The sequence below is a fragment of the Lissotriton vulgaris genome, chromosome 1_1, assembly GCF_964263255.1.
Source record: "Lissotriton vulgaris chromosome 1_1, aLisVul1.2, whole genome shotgun sequence".
Lineage (NCBI taxonomy): Eukaryota > Metazoa > Chordata > Amphibia > Caudata > Salamandridae > Lissotriton > Lissotriton vulgaris.
The window spans coordinates 1,014,512,223-1,014,535,178 of record NC_141685.1 but is presented as its reverse complement, the minus strand read 5'-3'; the positions used below and the strand labels follow the sequence as shown (position 1 = coordinate 1,014,535,178).

Genomic DNA, 22,956 nt, shown 5'->3' with positions numbered 1-22,956 from the left:
GAAACTCCAGAGGCCCACAACTGGAACAGGCACCTTCTGACAGATTAGATCTCCCTGCAGTGGAGCTCAAGGAAACACTTGGAGAAGTTTTTGTGTCCCTGATTGTTCATAACAGGAGGCATGCACGCACAAGCCCTTGGAGATGCTTCACAAGTTGGTTCACAGCAAAGTTCCAGTCTTTGTCCTCTCCTTTGCAGAAGCAACAATTGCAGGTTAACCCGGCAAAGCAACACACAGCAAAGGAGGTGTATTATTCTTCACAACTCTTCTTCTTGGCTTCGGTTCCTCTTGAGTCTAGAAGTATTCTAAAGTTCTGGGGTTTTCGGTCTAATATTTCAATTCCAATTTTTCTTTGTAGTCTTTGTTACAAGGGTCTCTGAGCTCGGAAAAAAACAGTTATGTCCTCCCTGGTCCAGCTTCACTACAGGAGGTGGAGACTGCATTGTGCAGAGCAGACACCACCTATTCAGGTGCTAGTGAAAACTCCCCCCACCACTCTAAATGCAGAAAGGTCTATTCAGCCTGGCTAGGAGTCACCCAGAAAAGGCAGGGCACACCACAACCCTCTCCCCCCACCCCCCTTGTGACTGTCTGGAGTGTATGCACATCCCCCACCCCTGTTACTCCAAAACCAGACATGGTATTCGCAAACCGGCAGAGGCACACAGGATGGTTAAACAAGAAACTGCCCACTTTCTTAAAGTGGCATTGTCAGACACAAAATTTAAAAAACAACTTTACTAAATGACGTGTTATTAACTCGTGTTATTAACTCTGAGTTCAGAGAGCCTAAACTCAATTTCTCTCATTTGTACCAATAGAAAGTCACACTTGTAAAATGTTACAAGGCATCACCCATGTTAACCTGTGGGACAGACAGCCTCAACAGTGAAAAACGAAATGCCCAGTATTTCACTATCAGGACATGTAACACATACCAGTACAAATCCCACCTTTAATATACACTGTACCCTGCCGATGGGGGTACCTTGGGCATACCTGAGGGGTGTCTTACATGTAAGAAAAGGGAAGGTTAGGTTCTGGCAAGAGTGTGCACTTGCCAGGGCTACATAGCACTTTAAAACTTTGCGCGCAGACGCTGCAGTGACAGGTCAGAGAGAAATTTGAAAGGCTACTCATGTGGGTGGCACAACCAGTGCTGCAGGCTCACAGTTAGCATTTGATTTACAGGCCCTGGGTACACACAGTTCACTTTACTAGGGACTTACTAGTAAATTAAATAGGCCAATCATGGATAACAAATCATAATCACAATTTATACAATGAGCGTTTGCACTTTGACTCTGATCAGCTGTGGCAAAATTCCCAAAGCCTCTAAGCCAGCAAAACGAAATCCAGTACACAGTCAAAAATGCAGGAGGTGGAGGTGAAAAGTCAGGGGAAACCACACCAAAGATTCCAAGTCTAACACTCTTCTACCATCCCCCCCAATGAAATATCAGGAGGTTCAAGCCCTGCAGAGACTGTTAGTCAAATGCATATCATTGACGCGCACAGCATCTGTCTTTGGTGTTTCTGTGATACCATGACTCAAGGTCATGTAAATATAAGTATTGTTAGAGTATTACTCGAAGGCCATTAAAGAGGCCAAACTCGTTACGGCGAGGACCAAAGGTGACCACAGAGGTGTAAGAGGGTTCCAACCTAATTAGAGATTGTTGGGTCCTCGACTTAGCTGTCATTGCAGTAGAGGGAAAAAACATAAAAGAAAAGGAGACATGGTAACCGTGACAAACACTTAAAAGGTAAGTCCCTTGGAGTTGGTTTAGATATTGCTCTCTCCGGACCTTCGATGGGGCGCGTCTGTTTGGTGTTAAAGCGGATTCAGCACTGAAGCAGTTCATAACCGGTAAAGCTAAAGATCTGGCCAGTTTAAGTGTTTTCATGGGTTATTTAGGGGATTCGCGTTTCTCAAGTGACATCAATATCAACCTCCAGCAACAGCTGAATCTGCTGGTTTGACAATACCATGGCAGATGTATATTGAGCAGGGAAATCAGAGTTTCTTTCAACAACCACAAAAGGTGGTGGACGTCGTATTGTCAGTGGGTTGCCCCTCCACAAAATCAGTTTAGTCCGGCAGATGGAGCAACTTTGTTGCATGGTGTGTGCAGTGAGACTTGGATCCCTTGCAGTCCAAGCTGTCACATATCCTGCAATATGCACTGTCCCTTCCAAGAGGAACTGTGCAATAGGCACTGTCTTAGGGGTATTTAGGCACGTAGTCAGCATTCTTCTACCTGCCAGATCAGCCATCGCTTTTAAAGTGACCCATTGTTGTGCACTTTCTGAAAGGGTTGACTAATATGTATCCTGTAACCTGTTTTGTTGTATCCTAGTGGGACCTTAATTTGTTTTTGACTTTTCAATGTGGACTCCGTTCGAACCCCTCCATAGTTTCATAGTTGTGCCCCCCTTGAGGATGTTGACTCTTAAAACTGCATTCTTGGTTACTATCACTTCAGCAAAGTGGGTGAGTTTGTTATAAGCACTTAGTTACTATCTTCCTTTTACCCTGACAAAGTGATGTTGCGAACCAAGACTGCTTTCCTGCCTGGAGTGGTGATGCTTTTCCAACTGGTTCAGTCCATCACCCTTCCATCTTTTTATCCTCTGCTTCATCCCACTAAGGAGGAGGAGAGGTTGCATAGTTTGTAGCCTGGACTGCACCAGGGACATATGACTGACTGACCAGCATTGTTCGATACTGTGATGCAAAAAAGAGGTAAAGCCACACAGAAGAGAAGCCCTTTGAGTTTTATTATTCTCTGCATCAAGACCTGCTATTCTTTGGCCCAGAATGGCCTTCTGGAAGGGATCAGAGCCCATTCCTCCTGGGCCAAATCCATCACTTTTGCTCCTGCCAGAGGCATTTTAATTGTAGAGATCTGCAAGGTGGCAATGTGGATGTCCCTACACACCTTTGTCTAGCATTACTGTCTCTATTCCCGGTGTATGGAAACACCCCCCAGATCTGTTCTGTAGGTTTCCCTTGTCTAACCATTCATCAGCCCTTCTCCATGGGCAGATTATTGCTCTGTAATCTGTTCTACAGGTGAGAAATCTGCGGGTAGAAGTATCCATACGAAAAAAGTTGTTTGAACTATATGTGCTGTGAATACACATGCTGTACATAAGTCAGTCATCTAGTGTTGGGCTCGGATGATTACAAGTAGTTTTTGTTCCAAGAAGTTTCCTTTGAGTAACAAGGCTGTGTGACTCCTCCTCTTGGTAATACTGCACATGGTCATCGACTCCATTGCCAGATGGTTTTTTGTTCCGTCGACCGGTTCGGATGTAATCTCTCGGTCCACAGTTCGAGACTCTTTCAGGCTCCCTTCGGTTCGCCAGTAGATATTCACTCGATGGTATTGTCTCAATTACATAGTTATATTTGCATTCCGAGCAATTCTCCTTTCGACGTTGAGGGTCTTCAACTTGCCTCCTAGGCCCTGCCCAGCTGAGCCTCTTTCACTTCAATGAATTTTATCGGAGAATGACCTGCTAATGGAACTCACTCTGTTCCATTTCTAACCGAATTTTGACTTTAAATATCCCCAAACCGACCAACACTCTGTAATCTATGCCTCTCGCCTGATCATCAAGAGAACAGCTGTGAGGCTTGCTAGTCATTTTGATCTAAGAAAACACTTCAAGATTGACGTGCCAGATGCCAAGAGATGCAGCGTAAATAAGCGGACGATGTACCAGACATTTTCAGTCGACAACCGGAAGATGAGTAGGAAGCATAGGCAGCACAGGAAGAATCACTGTCTCTACATGATTCAGGGTCAGACTTCGAACAAGACTCAGCCACCCTCCAACCTACACAGAAACATCAGACAGTGAAAACTCTTACTCCTGATTCAAAGTACAAAACATCGGCCCCATCCAAAAAGACTGCTTACGGTCCACCACTGCAAAAAAAAAAAAAGGCTATGGCACACACCGAAAAACTGACTCAGAAGCCCCACCCTCAGGCACAGCACTGGAATTTTAGCCTACAGCAGGGGCCTCCACCTCGTCCAGATCTGGGTCCACAGCCCCTCAATAATCTGTTTTGGAACCAAAAGATAAGCATCGTACTATGAAACCAATCACAACAGCACCAAAACGTACTTCCACGCCGAAATGTTTCACTTCCAGATCGAAATCTCAACCTGAACCGATCCTCAATGTAATGCAGGAACGGCTCGTTCTGGGGTAAAAAACTCTAAATCCAGCCTGGAACACAGGAGATAATTCTTCAACCAGCAAAGCCTCACTCTTCTACGAAATAGTGATCGTTTCAAGAGGCTTTAGACATTCCTGAGCAGCCTCCGAAGAAGAAAAAAAGGATATTACTAGTCCTGTGCGAATTCCTATTCCACTTTCACCTAACCCACTAACACCACCTCCAGCATTCGCTCCACCACCTCACTAACCACAACTATCTGAGCCAGGTAACATACCCCCTCATTCATCCATCATAGAAGATGATGATGGCATGCTACAAAACATACACCCTGGGGATGCTTGGGATGATTGTGAAATTGAACCACAAGGGGATACAGACCCCGGTCTCTATCCCACATGGCAGTCACCCCCTGACAATACTTCTGCATATCAAGGTTTAATAGCAAGGGTGGCAGCTTTCCATCAAGTGCTTTAAGTACACAATAGAGGAAGATTTCCTTTTTGGATCCCCATCTCATGCTCCGAGGATACGTCATGCAGAGGACATTTTTAGGGACCCTTTCAAAGCTAGAATAATAGCACTACATTGACAAAAATGTAAAGCTGCACTCTCTTGACCCTATGTAGATTAGAGGTCAGTTAACTCCTTACTCCCTAGTGGTCTCTAATGCCAGAGAAAGGGCAAACTCCCAAACAGTGGATGCACCTCCCCAGAAAAGGAGTCTAAATTGATTGATGCCTCTGGGGAAACGTGTACCTGCACAATCAGCTAATCATTGACTTATAGCCAGCAGTCAGGCTTTATTACATCGCTGAGATAGAGCTCACTGGGACGAGATGGAGGGGCTCCTCCAACATCTCCCAGAGAAACACAGAAAAAGGGGGCAGGAAATTGTTAATGATGGAAAGCTCATTACAAATTATTCAATAAAATGTGCAAGAGATGCAGCGGACACTGCAGCTAGAGGTAAAAATACCAGTCTGCTTTTACGTAGACATGCATGGCTCAGTGTCTCAGGTTTTAAGCCTGAAGTGCAACAGGCAATTCTTAATCTCTAATTTGATAAAGAACATCTTTTTGGACTTCAAGCGGACACAGCCCTTGAGAAAATTAATAGACACAGAGGTCGCAGAATCAATGGGGACTCTGCAAACAAGTACTTACTGTGGTTCATTTTGTTGACCCAACTATAATCGAGGTGCAAGATCTACCTCCTCAGATAAACCAGGGTCCACTTATAAGTCAAGGACAAACCACTACTGCTAAAACCTTTTACAGGAGCGCATACAAAAGAAACTATTTTAAAGAAAGAGGTTGCGGAAATAATACCCGTAACCCAAACACAAATAACAAACAATGACTTCTTTACCATTACCTCTGACCATTTAACACCTGTCTGGTCGTCTTTAAAACGTTCCCTCAACATGGAAATCAATCATAACAGATCAATGGGTGTTGGCTATTATCCAACATGGCTACTGTCTGGAGCTCATTACAACCCTTCCAAATATTCCCTTTCATAAACACAAATTATCCATAAAACATCAATCTCCTACAACAGGAAATATCAGCTCTATTAATAAAAGGAGCAACAGAACCAGTCCAAAAACAGTATCAAGAAACAGGGGTATATTTAGTGTACTTTCTTGTTCCCAAAAAAGATGGAATTCTACGACCCATTCTCGCCCTCAGACCACTAAGTCGTTCTATTATTCCATTATTACAAATGGGCAACTTCATGGCTGCCTTAGACTTAAAGGACGCCTACTTCCATATACCCATCCATCCTGCATGCAAAAAATATCTAAGGTTTCTATTCTAAGGAAACCATTATTAATTCAAGGTTTTGCTCTTTGGAGGTGCAACCAGCTACAATACAACCATATCTAGGAACCATGCTCAGCACACAATTGGCGTTAGCATATCCAAATGCAGACAGAATAAACAACATTGTAACATTGATCCAACAATTTCAACTGGGTCTCAAATCTCAGTCCAAATCTTCATGAAACTTTTAGGCATGATGGCATCTTGTATTTCAATAGTTCCACATGCCAGACTACACATGAGACCTCTCCAGGAATGTCTCTCACATCAATGGACACAGTCACAGGGTCACCTTCAAGATCTAGTGTTGCTTGACAGCTGCCCACGTCTCTATCTGCAGTGGTGGAATCCACAGAACTTACCTAAAGGGTGGTCGTTTCAAGTCCCAGTTTCCCAAATACTTCTGACGGCTGATGCTTCCTTTATGGGTTGTTGGGGAGCTCATCTCCAACACCTGACAATTCATGGAGTATGGACTCCACACACAGGGGCCTTCATGTCAATTACCTAGAGCTGCAAGCTGTTCACCTAGCAGTGAAAGCGTTCCTACCTCACCTACAACACAAAGTTGTCTTAATTCGAACAGACAATATGACAACTATGTATTATATACAAAAACAGGGGGGATACATAATCTCCAATTATCGGGTATAGCGCAAAAAATATGGAACTTACCAATACATCACAACATTCATCTCCTGGCAGAACATGTTCCAGGAATAAGCAATCAAGTTGCAAACCTTCTAAGGAGGATGCAGTAGCAAGCCCACAAATGGTATCTGCACCCTCCAAGCCCTCCTACCATACTTTCAAAGATGGGGGTTTTCACAAATATATGTTTGCAACCCCAGAAAACGTAAAATGCCCAAACTTTGCAAGCAGGTACCCACACCAGCAATCCAAGGGCAATGGTCTATGGATGAACTGGTCACGGATATTTGCCTACACTTTTCCTCCTCTCCCACTACTTCCATTAGTGGTCAGAACGCTCAGACAAATCTTCCTTACAATGATACTCATAACGCCAACGTGGGCTTGCCAACCATGGTTCTCAGCACTGAACAAAGGTACACTAAGACACCCCATTCCCAAGGAAATAAACTTTGCAATATGGCTCCTGAAGTCTTAGAATTTCGGTACTTCCATGAGCAATGCATGGATATTCTTAAAGAAGCTTGCAAACCTACCACAAGACAATGTCATACAGCTAAATGGAAAAGATTTGTTATATTTTGCCAGCAACAATGTCAACCCCCTAAATGCATAAGTACAGACAATACTTCCTTATTGCATTTGCAAACCACAGGGTTCGCTTATACTTAAATACGATTACACCTTGTGGCTATTGCAGCCTATCTGCAAAATAGATAACAGTTGTCGTTATCTTATGGGGCCTCCATTTGAACCACTACACTCTTGTCAATTTCAGTATTTGTTTTGGAAAGTTGCCTTTTTAATAACTATCACTTCTCTTAGAAGCTTCATAGACAATGTAGTGCTTAGAACAAACCCAAAATTCCTTCCAAAGGACCTTTCCAATTTTCATATGAATCAATCAATAGATTTACTTGTCTTCTTTCCACAACCTAATTCAGTTGCAGAGAGCTTTACATACTTTATATGTTAAAAGAGCTTTAATGTATTACATCAACAGGATTAAAACGTTCAGAAAGACTAATCAATTATTCATTGCTTTTACACCTGCCTACATGGGGCATGCAATTTCCAAATCTGGAATTTCAAGATGGATAGTTAAATGCATCAAGAAAATGTATCTAAAGCTAAAAGGCCCCTGCTCCCCCCCTTAAAGCTCACTAATCCTACAATAGAAGCTTCTATGGCATCCTTAGGGAACATCCCATTGCTGATATTTGCAAAGCAACAACATGGTCCACTCCACACTCCTTCACAAAACAATATTGTGTGGGTGTATTTGCACGTCAACAAGCCAATGTTGGCCTATCTGTACTAAAAACCTTTTCCAACAACTGCAAACCCCACGTGTTAACCACTGCTTAGGTAGAGGGACTGCTTTACAGTCTATGTGCAGCATGTGTATCTACAGCACGCATGCCTCGACTGGATTGTTACTTTCCCTGTAAGCATCTGTTCTTGGCATGTAGTGCTGTAAATTCACATGCACCCTCCCTCCTCCTCAAATAACCCTGTGTAGGTTGCAGTTTACACACTTTACATCACACGTCTCGCATGGACATCACATTACTGATACATACTAGAACTCCATTCTCACCTATCTGCAGCAAAACAATCTGGCAATGGAGTTGACCATGCACAGTATTACCAAGAGGAGGAGTTACGTAGCCTTGTGACTCGAAGAAAACTTCTTGGAACAAAAACAACTTGTAGTCATCGAAGCACCACTTTACGTCTGACTTATGTCTCTACTCACCTCCATCCACTCTTCCAAACCTGTCAATGTCCCAGTGATCATGGGCATTAACAGAATCCCTTCCTCTCCCGCCTCTCCTCAATCCCCAGCCCAACTTACCTCTATCCACTCTTGCAAACCTGTCCGAGAGAACCCTAATCTCCTTTCTTGCTTCCTTATTAATTGCCACGGAAATATCAGAAAGTATACTCAGTGAGGCTATTGACATCGCCTTCCTTACAGAAACCTGGCTAAATGAACACTCGACCGCTATCCTGGACTTACCTCCCCCCGGCTACTCCATCATTAGGAAAGACTGACCCGACCGAAAAGGAGGTGAACTAGCTATAATCTACAAAAATGAACTCCATCTCACCACCTTAAACTCTGATCAATCAACTTTTGAATACCTTGGTGCTGAACTCACCATTCAGGGCTGACCTTCCTTTCTATCATCATCCCCACCGACTGGTCTGATCATCACCACATCCTATTTAAGATTGCCTCCAATGCCCCACTACCCCCTTCTATAAACACCAAACACTTGAAGTGGACCAGAAACTCTGGTGTACTTTAAGCTAAACTCCAAGCACAACTTCACCCCCCCACCACCTTCTCTGCCATAACTCTAACAAACTGACTGAACACTTTAATAAGACCATTAGCAATGTCCTGGAACAAATTACCCCTCTTAAACTGAAGCATCAAAGAAAAATTCATTCCAAATGTTGGTTCAATCCGGAACTCAACCATGAAAGACAACTTAGACTGGCAGAAAGAACATGGAGACATCACCTCTCCCTCTCAGCTTGCCCTCCTCAGATCTGCTAGATCAACCTATAAGAAACACATTTTCACTGAAAAGGCTACCTTTTTTCGAGCTCAACTTGAGCGTACAAAAACAGGCCCAGAGAACTGTTCAACATTGTTGGAAAACAAATGTCATCTACCCCTTCCGAGTTGTTGGCTTCAACTGAGAGATGTGCGGAAATTGCGAACTTCCTCTCTGCCAAAATCACCCAATCCTTCCAGCTACCTCTCGCCCCGACCAGCCCCCCATATGCCCTTAACCTCACCAATGACATGCTCCCCACATTAACTCCACCTCAACCACTTAATCCTCCCCCTTACCTACCCATCACTAATTCTCCAGATAGTTGACTCCCTTCAATCCAGCTTCAGAAAAGGCTGCAGTACAGAAACCGCTATGCTAAACATTGTTGATGACATGCAAGGTTCCCTCGACAATGGTGAGAACTGCCTTCTTATACTCCTTGACCTCTCTGCAGCCTTCGATACTGTTAACCATTCTTCCTTACTGAATTCACTTAAAACTCGCTTCGGCCTTAATGGTCAGGTCCTCAATTGGTTCGCTTCTTTTCTTCAACATAGAACGCAACAAATCAGAATCAAAGACTGCCTCTCCAATCCTACACCCGTCTCCCTGGGCGTCCCCTAGGGCTCTATTCTCTCCCCCTCTAACCTCTTTATGGAACCCTTCTGATAGATACATCTGCCGTGTGGATTCCTCACCTTGTGAATATCCCCCTTGCGTCAGCAACATTCGGAAATTCTTTTGTAGCCTCGCGCCGACGTGGACTCGGACGTCATAGAGACACGACATCGCTCGCGACTCCGCTGACGTCACCGACGCCTACAATAGGCCCACGCCGGCGTGATGACATCAGTTCCCTTTTTTCCGCGTCGTCGACGCTAACGGTTTAACGGGTTACTCTGTAGCTTCTAGCATCTTAATACTTTGTTTCCTCGATTCTCCATTCTCTGACCTTTTTGCTCGGTTGTCATGTCAACAAAGAAGACAGGGTTTAAGCCTTGTAGAGAATGTGGGAAGATGATGTCCGTTACGGACCCTCACCAAGACTGCATATGGTGTTTGAGCTCGGATCACGACGTTGAAGGGTGTTCATCGTGCCAGAAGATGAATCCGAAGGCTCTTTGAGAGCGGGAATCGAAGCTTCTTGTGGCCAAGCTTAAAGCGAGTAAGGTTAGAAAATCTTCGAAGCACTCGAGGAAATCGAAGTTGAGATCCAGGTCGAGGTCTCGTGAGGCGCCGGCCTCGAAGTCTTCGTCTGACCACGCTTCCGGTTCTCGGAAAAAGCATAAGAAGAGGAGGCATGAATCCCGTCATCATTCAGGGGATAAGTCTGGTTCAAGATCAAAGTCTCCCAGGAGGGTGAAGTCGAAGGTGATTCCTCCACAAGTGTCAGATCATGAAGGTGAGGCTTCGCCTTCGGAGTCGGTGGTCCATTCTCCGACTCCGGTTCCGGATCCGACTCTGGCTCCGTATCCGGCTCATTCTCCTGCTCCGGATGACGCCGATGGAGTTCCTGTTGAGGGAGAGTCTTCGAATCCTATTGATGAAACAGATTCAAACCTACCTCGTGGTCATCCTGAGCATCCACCATTCCCGACACCAGGTCAGGACCCTTCCGCGTTTTTAAACGCGATGTATGGTGTTTTCTCTAGATCATGGTACCCCTCTGGTGCGCCTTCGGGTCCCATGGGTCCTATGTCCTTTAATTTGGGTGTTCCTCACTCATATGCACCGGCACTATTCATGCCGTACATGTCAACCCCGACTCCGCTGTGGCAATACCAAGCTCCACCAGGGCCGACGCCGGTATCGACGCCGGCCCGCCCGAAGTCGGTGACTCGGCTCAGACGTCACCGGCTCCAAACAAGTCAATGGATCCTCCTTCCAAGCCCTCGGATTCGGTTCCGAAGTCGGCTCCGGCGCCGTCGGATTCGGCTTTGGATTCGGCTGCACTTCGAGTTAAATTCAGGTCTCGAAGAGAAGCTCAACGTCTGCTTGAACAACAGAGGGTTGATGAGTCTTCTTCTGACATGGAGGAAGGTGAGCTGGATGGGGGTAGTTTCGACGACCTGGCAGAGGCAAGTGGTCTCGAGTTTTCCCCGGAATGGTCTTTGCCTTCGGGATCTGATGCACCCTCCAGGGATGTTCAACCGTATCATGTAGTCATGAAGAAGGCAGCTGGACTTTTGGGTTTGTCTTTGCCTACTGTCGAATTTAAGTCGAATTTACTGACTGAGGTTCTTCATTCTCCAAGTTCAGCAGTGGAGCCTTTACTTCCATTTAATGAAGCCTTAAAGGAACCCATTATGGAAGTATGAAAAAAGCCTTTTTCTGCTCCTGCAGTTTCCAAAAATGTGGCTAGGAGATATAGGGTGGCTCCTGAGGACCCTGCATTCTTGTCATCACACCCGTCTCCTGAGAGCTTGGTGATTCAGGCTGCATGTTCTAAAAAGTCGATTTGGGCTTTTCCGCAGGTGCCTGGCGACAAAGAGGCCAAGAAACAGGACCAAATTGCAAAAAAATACTTTTTCTTCGGCTAGTATGGCACTGAAATCTTCTAATGCTACTTGCCTTATGGGAAGATACATTCATGCTCTAATGGACTCTATTCGTTCATTAATCCCTAAGGTTCCTGAGGATAGCAGAAAAGACTTTGAGGAAGCCTTGTCTGACTCTCAAGCGGCTGCCCGTCAAGTCATCCAAAGCGGGCTTGATACTACGGATTCAGTGGCAAGGATCATGGGCACAGCGGTTGCCACTAGGCGTTCAGCCTGGTTGAAGTCATCCGATTTTTCAACTGATGTGCAGTCTGCTTTATTGGATTTGCCTTTCGCTGGTGAGGGGCTCTTTGGGAGGAAAGCAGGTGCGGCCTTGGAAAGATTCAAGGACAGCAGGGCAACGGCAAGATCTCTTGGCCTTCAGGTCAGAGGATCTACGACCAGGAAATTTAGAGGTTTTGGCCGCTCCTTTCGTTCATATAGACAAGGACAGCAGCAGCAACAGCAGCAGCAGCAGCAGAATACCTTGTATAGATCATACAGGGGAAAGCAGAGAGCACGTCCTCGAGGGCGTCAGCCCAATTCCTCCTCCACCTCCACCAACCCCCCAGCCTCAGAAAAGCAGCCCTAGAGCCGCCATTCAGGATCATGTAGGCCCAGTGGGGGGCCGGCTTACCCACTTTCTACGAGATTGAGAACCCAAAGATCTGATGTAACCGATTCCCAATCTCATAGAAAATGGGTATGCCCTTCCCTTTCGGGAATTCCCTCCCAATTACCCTCCTTGCCAAGGGTATTGATCAGAGGAACATCTGTTTCTCCTTCAGGGGGAAGTCCAAACTCTTTTGAGGAAAGGTGCGATAGAGGTGGTCCCAGAGCGGGAAAGGGGTCAGGGATGCTACTCCCGGTATTTCCTGATTCCCAAGAAGGATGGCAGGCTTCGTCCTATCCTGGATCTCAGGATCTTGAATTTTTACCTGAAGCAGGAGAAATTCAAGATGCTCACCCTTGCTCAGGTTCTTCAGGCTCTGCTGGAAGAAGACTGGATGGTGTCGCTCGACTTGCAGGATGCGTATTTCCACATCCCCATCCTGAAGTCGCACAGAAAGTATCTACGTTTTACGGTGGGATCGCAGCACTATCAGTTTGCGGTCCTTCCGTTTGGACTTAATACTGCGCCTCGAGTCTTCACCAAGGTGATGGCAGTGGTGGCGGCGCATCTCAGAAGATCGGGGATTCCTGTATTCCCCTATCTGGACGACTGGCTGATCAAAGCGGAGTAGTCAGAGATTGTGCTTCATCATCTGCAGGAGACAACCCAGTTGTTGTACAGGTTGGGTTTTTCGATAAATGTACCCAAATCTCACCTGGTGCCCTCCCAGCGCAACCTGTTCATTGGTGCTGTACTGGACACAACTGTATGTCGTGCATTCCCTCCACCTCAAAGGATTCGCAACATACAGGAAATGGTCCCTTTATTTTACAATGGAGCGGTTGTTCCAGTCCTGAAGGTCCTTCGCCTGCTCGGTCTGATGGCTTCTTGCATTCTCCTGGTCAACCATGCACGCTGGCACATGAGGGCTCTCCAGTGGTGCCTCCGCAGGCAGTGGTATCAGCACAACAGAGATCTCAGGGAGTCAGTGAAGATCTCCAGAGAAACTGCAGCGGATCTGTCTTGGTGGGGCGTGGAAGGCAACCTGTCTCAGGGGAAGCCTTTTCATCTGCCTCCTCCGGTGGCCACTGTGATATCGGATGCATCCACTCTAGGGTGGGGTGCTCATCTGGGGGATCTGGAGGTCAAGGGTCTTTGGTCTCCAGAGGAAAGGTTGCTTCACATCAACCTTCTGAAATTGCGGGCGATTCGTTTAGCGCCCAAGGCCTTCCTTCCTTCCCTTCGCGGTCAGTCAGTTCAAGTCCTGACGGACAACACAACCGCGATGTGGTACATCAACAAACAGGGAGGAGTGGGATCGCAGTGTCTCTGCAGAGAGGCACTGCGTCTCTGGTCCTGGGTTCAGGACCATCAGATTTGTCTGATGGCAAATCATCTGGCCGGAGTTCTGAATGTTCGAGCAGACGGTCTCAGTCGGCAGTTTTCTGCCGACCACGAGTGGAGGCTTCACCCGGAGGTGGTTCACAACATCTTTCGGATGTGGGGGACTCCTCGGTGGACCTGTTTGCCACTTGCGAGAATGCTCACTGCCCGTCATTCTGCAGTCTCCAGTATTCGATGCAAGGAGCCTTGGGGGATGCGTTTCAGTTGAGTTGGGGAAATCAACTCCTTTACGCGTTTCCTCCCATACCCTTGATTCCTCGGGTTCTGAGGAAGATTCGCCAAGACCGGGCCCAAGTTATATTGGTCGCCCTGGATTGGCCAAGAAGGGTGTGGTACTCAGATCTTCTCCACCTCTCCTCTCACCGGCCGCTCCGTCTCCCTCTCAGGGCAGACCTCTTCTCTCAGATGGAGGGGCAGGTTCTACACCCCCACCTCCAGACATTACACTTTCATGCCTGGAGATTGAGCGGGGCAACCTGAATTCCTTTTCCCTCCCGCCTGACGTTGTGGATGTCATCTTATCCGCCAGGCGTGACTCCACTAAGTCCATTTATTCTTATAGATGGTCGAAATTTGTTGAGTGGTGTAGGGAGAAGTCTATTGACCCTGTGAGAGCCCATTTGTCTGATGTTCTCCAGTTTGCCCTTTCTCTGGCGGAACAGGGGCTTGCTGTTGCTACTGTGAAGGGCTACCTTTCGGCGCTGTCGGCTTTTCTCTGCTTGCCTGACCAGCCGTCTCTTTTTAAATCTCCCGTGGTCTTGAGATTTTTGAAGGGCCTCACAAATAAGTTTCCTCCTTCTCCTTTTATTGTGCCTCAGTGGGATTTAAATCTTGTTTTGTCCTTTCTGATGGGTGCTCCATTTGAGCCTCTTCACAAATGTCCCATGAGGCTTCTTACTTTTAAAACAGTCTTCCTCGTTGCAATAACCTCGGCAAGGAGGGTAAGTGAGCTTCAAGCTCTGAGTTCTAAGCCCCCTTTCCTGACCATTCATGCTGATCGAATGGTTCTCAGGACCAGGGCTGCTTTTCTGCCTAAGGTGGTGACTCCTTTCCATTTGGGTCAGTCCATTACCCTACCTTCCTTTTATCCTCCCCCTCACCCTTCTAAGGAGGAAGAGAGACTGCACCGTCTGGACCCTAAGAGGGCGGTTTCCTTTTACTTGGACAGATCCAAGGATTTTCGTTTGGAGGACTAGCTTTTCGTTGGGATTGCTGGTTGCAAGAAGGGGAAGGCGGTCCATAAAAGAACCCTATCAAGATGGATCGTTCTCTGCATTAAGATCTGCTACTCTTTGGCCGGTAAGGAACCACCAGACGGTATAAGGGCTCATTCTACAAGAGCTAAGTCTTCGACCTCAGCGTTGGCTAGAGGTGTGCCTGTTGAGGATATTTGTAGAGCGGCAACTTGGTCTTCCCTCCACACTTTCGCGAAGCATTACTGCTAGGATTCCGAAGTGAGGAGGGACGGTCACTTTGCTCGCTCTGTCCTTCAGGATTTCCTGGTTTAGAAGAGTGGACACCCTCCTCCGGGAGTGGGGACTGCTGTGGGACTCTATTTGATTTGATTTGATTTGATTTGATTTGATGTGGTTTTTGTATAGCGCTCTATCACTCCGAGGAGTATCTTGGCGCTAGATGTGAATTGTGTAAGCCTGGTGAGGAATCCACACGGCAGATGTATCTATCAGAAGAACAAGTTACTTACCTTCGGTAACGCTTTTTCTGGTAGATACAATACCTGCCTGTGGATTCCTCACTGACCCACCCGCCTCCCCGTTGTCCACTCTTCTATGCCAGAGTTATTGTACTGTTATGTATATTTATTTTGATGTCAATGAAATGTTTCAATTGCTTTCCTGCATTTGCTTTGCACTGTGTGTTTTGCCTTGACTATTGTGTACTGTGTATACTTTGTATATATCTACTGTCATTGGTCCGTCCGTGTGCCTCGATGGCACGGAAAAAAGGGCGGAACTGATGTCATCACCCCGGCGTGGGCCTATTGTAGGCGTCGGTGACGTCAGCAGAGTCGCGAGCGATGTCGTGTCTCTATGACGTCCGAGTCCACGTCGGCGCGAGGCTACAAAAGAATTTCCGAATGTTGCTGACGCAAGGGGGATATTCACAAGGTGAGGAATCCACAGGCAGATATTGTATCTACCAGAAAAAGCGTTACCGAAGGTAAGTAACTTGTTCCTTACCCTCCTTTTGAAAAAAGATGGAACCAACTACCATCTTTATGCCAATGATACCCAACTCAGCTACAAGATTAGATCCCATTCAGCCATACTTCATATCAACAACACCTTGAGTAAGATACAAGCCTGGTTCTTCTCTAACCATCTCAACTGAACCCTAAAAAACTGAAATTATTCTCTTTTCTCCAAAAAACAACCGATTCCCCATCCAAAGCTGGATCTTGGACCTTAATGCCCTCAATTGCTCGCTCTCCGTATCCAACTCTGCAAAATCACTTGGTTTCACTCTTGATAAAAACCTCACTCTCAATGACCATATAAAAAACTCAGCCAAAGGAGCTCTTTTCACTCTCCGACACCTCAAGAAAATCAAACCCTTCATTCCATTAGACGACTTCAAATGGGTTGTTCAATCTCTAGTTCTCTTCAAACTCTACTATGGCAATGCTATCCTGACCGGAACCCCTAAAGTACACTTAGCCCCCCTTAGAGCTGTGCTCCACTTGGCGGCTAGGCTCATAACTGACTGTAAAAGATTTGACCATATCTCTCCGACCCTCAAAGTCCTCATTTGGCTACCCATTGAAGGAAGATGCCTCTACAAGACTGCATGCATTACACACACAGCTCTTTACCTGCAAACCCCTTCTTACATTACAAACAAACTCAACAAAGAAGGTTGCTCCCAACCGATAAGAAGCACCAATGCTCTCCTCCTCGTCCCCCCTCTGTTTAAAAAGAAATCCACCCAATCTCGCTCCTTCTCCGGGAACCCCCCCGAATATCTGGAACTCTCTTAAGGGCCTGCGCTGTAACCCCTCCTACTTCAGCTTTAAAAAAGACCTTAAATCTCACCTCCTCGACAAATACTTTGGTCCTTAATTCCTCCTCTGAACCTACTCTCTACCTCCCCTTTACTGATGATCCTTCGTGCTCCCCCTTGCTCTCTCCTCTCCCTCGGCATTACACATCTACCCTCCTAACTTCGACTTGTCCCCCAGTCTACCCCCTCCCCATGTCCTCTTTCCATTTCCCCCATCACTTCCTACAATCTCTTCTGTCGTTTCTCTCTTCTGCTCCTTAAGCTCGTTCACCTTCACTTATATTCCTAAGCTGTTCATCTCACGTTACTCCGCCCAGATTTTTGGGCCCCCCACTTTACTCAAATGGTTGACCTCCACCTGCGTGTTTTTATTACAGTGTAAAATTGCTTTACCTTATTCCCTCCTCTCATGTAATTTGCCCATCCCCGTCCCTCTTTATTCAGAATCCAATTGCTGTGTTTCATTTGACTGTCCATGTCTTACCCTTATTCCCTCCCCTCATTTAAATTTCTTCTCCCCGTCCCTTTTTTATTTCTAATTCGATTGTGGTTTTGTAATTGATTGCTTATGCTTTGCCCAGAGCAAATGTTTGCATTTCCTGTACTGCGTCTGCTCCTGTAAAGCACTTTGATACCCACGGGTCTAGCCAGAGCTATATAAAACCTTTCAAATACATAAATCTATTAAAATAAACTTATGCACAGCATGTGAATCTACAGCACTACATGCCAAGAACAGATGCTTATAGTGTAAGTAACCTAATCCTCACCTGCAATAACGATCTTGCTAGTGGATACTCTATCTGCAGATTTCTCACCAATTCGCCGACCCCACATTTGATGGTTTTGATATAGGGAAAGTTGATAAACTGGAATCTTATGTTTTGGTACTTCATTACTCTGTCAATGTCAGTCCGATTGCTCATCTCGAAGGCTTGTATAGAAAAGAAAGTAACTTTTTCATTTTGATCGCATCATAGATTTCAGAGTTGTTGAGCAGCTTCATGTGTGGGACGCAGACAGCAGGAAGGGAAAATCTGTTAAAAAAATTAATTTGTTACTGAGGTGGATACTCCTGTGCATTAAAATGCGCTGTGCTCTAGCACGTAAAGAACCATCAGGCCTGTTCCACCAGGGCCAAGTATTTCCACTGTGGCATTAGTGAGGGAAGTTGCTTTGCCGGTATGCTGCAGAGTACCAACATGGGCTTTTGCGAAGCACTACTGCTTACATTTGGACATGTGATGGGATGGCCCTTTTCCTCTTTCGGTTATCAGGACTTACTTGCCCTACAGGTCCTTTTGCCTAGTGTTGTACTGCTTCATGATCTATTTAAATGGTGAAGAATGTCAGTAAAAGTATCGGTCCGAAGGAAATTTTGCTTGCCTTGTGAAACCTTCTCCTGGATATTCTGTCAACCTCAACATTGCTCACTGATTTTCCCTACCTCTGTCTTGAAGGATGGTCATAAGAAATCTAGGATAATAAGGTTTCAAATCATTTAGGTCCAGTACGTACATATAGTTGTATTGTCTTGTCCTTTCACCTGTTTTACATGGGGGGAAAATGGATGAGTAACTGACGTCAAGACATCAGCGCTTTATCGTTGGTCACTTCACAATGTTATATTTTCGAGGGCTGTTGTGGAGCCATTGCCCCATACCGGCAGAGAAAAGCTGTAAAAATGTTCCAGTATCCATTCTGGCACCTAAAATATTCAAAAGGTGAGGAATTTGCCGGTAGAGTATCCACTCAGCAAGATTGTTACTGAAGGTAACTAACTTTCTTTAAATATACTGACCAATCATTGTTTGATAAGTCTAACACATTCACTCTATGCTGATTCTCAAAGATTCACAAATGTTACCCAACTACAATAAATGTTCAACACTAAGGCAATTCTCTTTTACCCCACCCTCTATTCATTGCCACTTACGACTTTTTGGGGACCGATTTATAGAATTCCTCCCTCCTGGGTGAGCAATAGCTTAAGCATTTATCGCTGCTTTCTCAGACCTCCTGTTCATTTTATTTCAGGGCCATCCATTCATGGAAAGTTTACGAGAGAACAAGCCTTTGCTATGGAGTATAATCCTATCGGGCCTTGCCATTGTTGGACTTCTGTCAGGATCCTCTCCTGAATTCAATGAGCAGTTTGGTCTGGTGGACATCCCTATGGCGGTAAGAATACACTTTGTGGTTTAATATGGAAGAAAAGTCATGCACATCATAATAACTTGTCACTGGCTTTCTGATGTAATTCAAATGCTACATATCGGGGTTGGAACTAGATTGGCTGCACCTAATTCCAATTTTGTAAGCATTGGAGGCACCAACCCTGCCAGCCAGCACAGAGAGTAATCAAAGGACGAGTGTAGCTTTGCATATGCTCTCAAAATATATTCCATATTTTCCCTTTAAAATGCCTCTTTGCAGGTGTAGGAATAATTTCTAATCCATAAATAGGTTACTGTGAGGAATCCTTGCAGTGCCCTTGGCAGCTTCGCTAACTGCGGTGCCTTCCTCTGAGAACATTGGAGATGGTTCATTGTAGAGCAACATCACATCGCAACATAACAGTTGAACATAAAGCCCTTTAAATTCACAAACGAATTTAGCTTGAACAATACTGAACAAAATGGTACAAAAGTGAAGAACGTTTGATGTAGGTATAAGGAATTATTAAGTATGTTCCTATTCTAGTAACTCCATTAAACATTCTTGGGAAGAAACCATTTCAACTTTCATTAGTGTTGACTGTGGATCTCTAACACAGCCACTTCAAGGTGGAAATGCATTCGTTTTTGCCACAAACAAAGCAGTATTGCAAGTTTGAAACAAAAATATTGTTGCTCCATTATGCTGTCTTGCCAGTGTTTTTGTTTAAAATTAATTGATATCAAAATTGCAAGTTCTCCAGATCGGGGTCTGAAACTCTGTTTTTTTGGTTCTCCAAAAGTCCCCAAAGTTTGATACAAGTCTTCCTGGACACCTCGTCAAAGATTCAAGTATGAAAAATAAAATGGTCCCACTTCCACCTACCAAAAGTCCATTCTCCTTTGGTCTTGCTGTGTGTTTTTTTCCATGCAGTGGATTATGTCCTTAGGCTTTTCTACATTGGCCCATCCTCATGAAAGAAGTTCCACAGAAGATAAGCTTCCCTTAGTCAAGATATCAACCACTTTCTCCTAGTTGATCAGTGCAGCACTTTCTGATTCTAAACATCTGAGCTGGGGCAAGCCTTGTTTTCCCTGCTGCGCCCTCCCTAAGGAGGTAACCTGCACTTCTTACCAGCTCACAGACTGTCCTCTGCAGCTGAGGACTGCATGTCCCATAATCCTCAGTGAGCAACTCACCTGTGCCTGATTCTACCGGCATTTAAGGCATGCTGCTGTCCCGTGCAGTGAGGGCTGCTCTTGCTTTTCTCTCATAGGAGATTTCCTTGTATAGTTATAATCACTGAAAAGTCCTGGCAACGTTCGGGGACCCTGGAGCACTTCTTCAATATGTATCTTAAGTGCAGAATTTCGCCATTCTTCAATAAGGCCTGTAAAAACACTTAAGAAAAAGACATATTATGCAGCCTATATACATAGGCTACAATGGCCAAATTCTTCATCATGAAGTCTAAAAATGGCCAGCACAAAGCATTTGTGTATAATTTCAGAATTTTTTTGTAAACAGCCTAAATCTCCCTCACAAACCGTTTTTTATGATAAAGATAAAGTAGGACAGAGTAGCCTCATAGGCTATCATTATGTGGCTAAAAAGAGACTGTGCCTTTAAGAACAGAACACAGAGACCTCAGTATTCCATCATGCTCAGCAGGTGGCAGTTACTTCAGTTCTTTTTCCGGCTTCTCCTGACCGGACCTAGGAGCATTGAACTCTGCCTTTCTAAGGCTTCTCTTCAAAATTCACCTGACTTTTATTGAAAACGACTTAATTATAGATTTTTCAACTCTCCCTTGCATTTAGTGCAACTTTCTGACAGGATTTTTTTTTGTGCGTTTTAAAATGCCCTATTTATTTCATAAATACCCTTCCTGGGGGAGAAGGACAGCCAAGACAGACCCCCATGATGTCTGTATTAGTTGTCGTCCAGCAAGTCAACTTCCCGAAGATTATCATCACTGCAGGAAGTGCACAAAAGGCATACAAGATGTGGGTCAGTCACCGACATCAAGCAGAGAAGGCGCTGCAGGGCTTGAAGCCAGCCTTCCGGGAGTACACCAGGAGAAAAAACCCTTTGAAATAAAGGAGATTTGCCTTCTGGGCATGGAAGAACAGCGCAGGAAGCAGATAGTCTGCAGGTGAGCCTTCAGAGTGAGGAAGTGTCAGTCGTCTACCAAGGCTCTGTCATCTACTTCTGGTGGACGTGGAACAGCCCAAAAGGTGTCCTGCTCAAAAACGTTCTCATTCCCAGTCTACGTCTAGGGCATTGACGTTGAGATCAGGTACGGAAGCGACCTGTTCACTGTCAACACATGGATAGATGCAGATAAAGAGAAGATCGATGTCGAGATGGGTGTAGATCGGCGTCGACCGCTTACCTGCCATCAATACATAGCCGCAGTTCGCCATCAAGGAGCAGGTTGGCGTCGAGACGCAGTCCTATCGAAGTCGAGGAGTGGTTCAACGTTGAGGAGGCGCAAATGATGAGCTTCCGAGGAGCAGATCAGCATCAAGGCGTCACATGAGCTCGACGTCTGAGCATGTTGATGTCCAGAACACCGCAAAGGAAGAGGAGATGCATTTCTTAGTCACCCGGGTCTTGACTGTTCCAGGTCATATTCTCCATCTACACCTATAGTTTTGCCAGCCTCAACTCCACTTCCTCCGCCGCCTCCACTTCTTCATCAGAGACCATATGTTGTGTCATCAGTTTTTGCAATTCCCCCTCAGTCTTCCATTACGCCTCTCCAGTCTCTGCTCATTTGTCCATTACCTTCACAACCCACCAAAGATCTTACAGCATGCATCTTCTAATCGAGACCAAACTGATGGACATGAAAATCACAAAATCGCTGAGCTTTGCATCCATAATGTAGATATGGAGAATGAAGATGATGTGGAAAATTGGTACATGAAAAAGCATAGGCACCAGGCAGCAGTTGCTCTAGCAGAATTGCGTCACCTCCGGGGCTATTGAGCAGTTTTGCATATAGTTCAAGTAACTCTTGCACAGCGTGGTACAGGACATAAAAGGCATGTCTCCACCAGTTTCCCTACAATACCTTTATCAGGAATGAGTGTCCTCTCTGCATCCTCCTGTCCTGCACCTTATTCCTCTAATCCCTCCAGCATAGCAGGCTCCACCTGTACAACTTCCCAGGTCTGTTCTACCAGTTCCTCTCCAGACTTTCCCAAAGATTCTTCATGAAGATATTCAGAATGACGAGGCGTCTTTAGGTACTGATATTTTGCCAGATCGACAAGCGGATGATCAATTGGGAGATTATGACCATAATGAAAGTGCTAAGGATGCTGCTGCTGCCATGACTGATAATATCCACGGAAATGACTAGGTTGAACCATTTTGTCACTCCTGATGATACAAACCTCAGAACCTGGTACTGGCATCCTGTGTGTTTGTCCAGAGCTTGTGCGCGTACAATAAGCATGTAACAAATGTCTGGTAGTTTGGCTCTGACTACTGAGCCAGTGGAATCCATTTTGGATACCCCTGTATCTAGCATAGCACAAGATGGAATATAAATATAGTCTGCTCAGATATTGGAAGTGTAGTGCCAGAATATCTGTGGGTGGAGGATGTAGACCCAGACACTGAAATGAGGAAGATAGAGATATGACTGTCTTTAAAAATTCCACAAACACTTTATCAACAAGGGGCTACTGATTTAACATTTCCTGAGTGCTGCCATTTGGTTGATATGGGTGATTACTGTTCTGTTGATCTGATAGAGACTTATAGCCACATATTCCTGACCTTTTGAATTATCTCCAGGCACCACACAGGTTCTGGAAATTTTACTCTAGTCATACCCCTGCACCCCAGTAGGTGGCGATGCCCACGCCGGAAGAGACCTGCACGGTACCTATACAGGCACCACCGCCTTTGGTGCCTCAAGCGCAAGCACGATCCGAAGGCCTGCTCAGATTGCCGCGCAAT

The 22,956-nt window shown here is 45.5% G+C and overlaps 1 protein-coding gene across 1 annotated transcript in view; it reads left to right on the top strand.

The window, feature by feature from the left end:
• Positions 1-22,956, top strand: part of ATP13A1 (ATPase 13A1) — a 446,812-nt gene that overhangs the window by 400,829 nt on the left and 23,027 nt on the right. Inside the window, exon 25 of the mRNA XM_086961461.1 lies at positions 18,862-19,005. Coding sequence (XP_086817587.1) covers positions 18,862-19,005 — 144 coding nt within the window. The remainder of the gene's footprint in view (positions 1-18,861; positions 19,006-22,956) is intronic.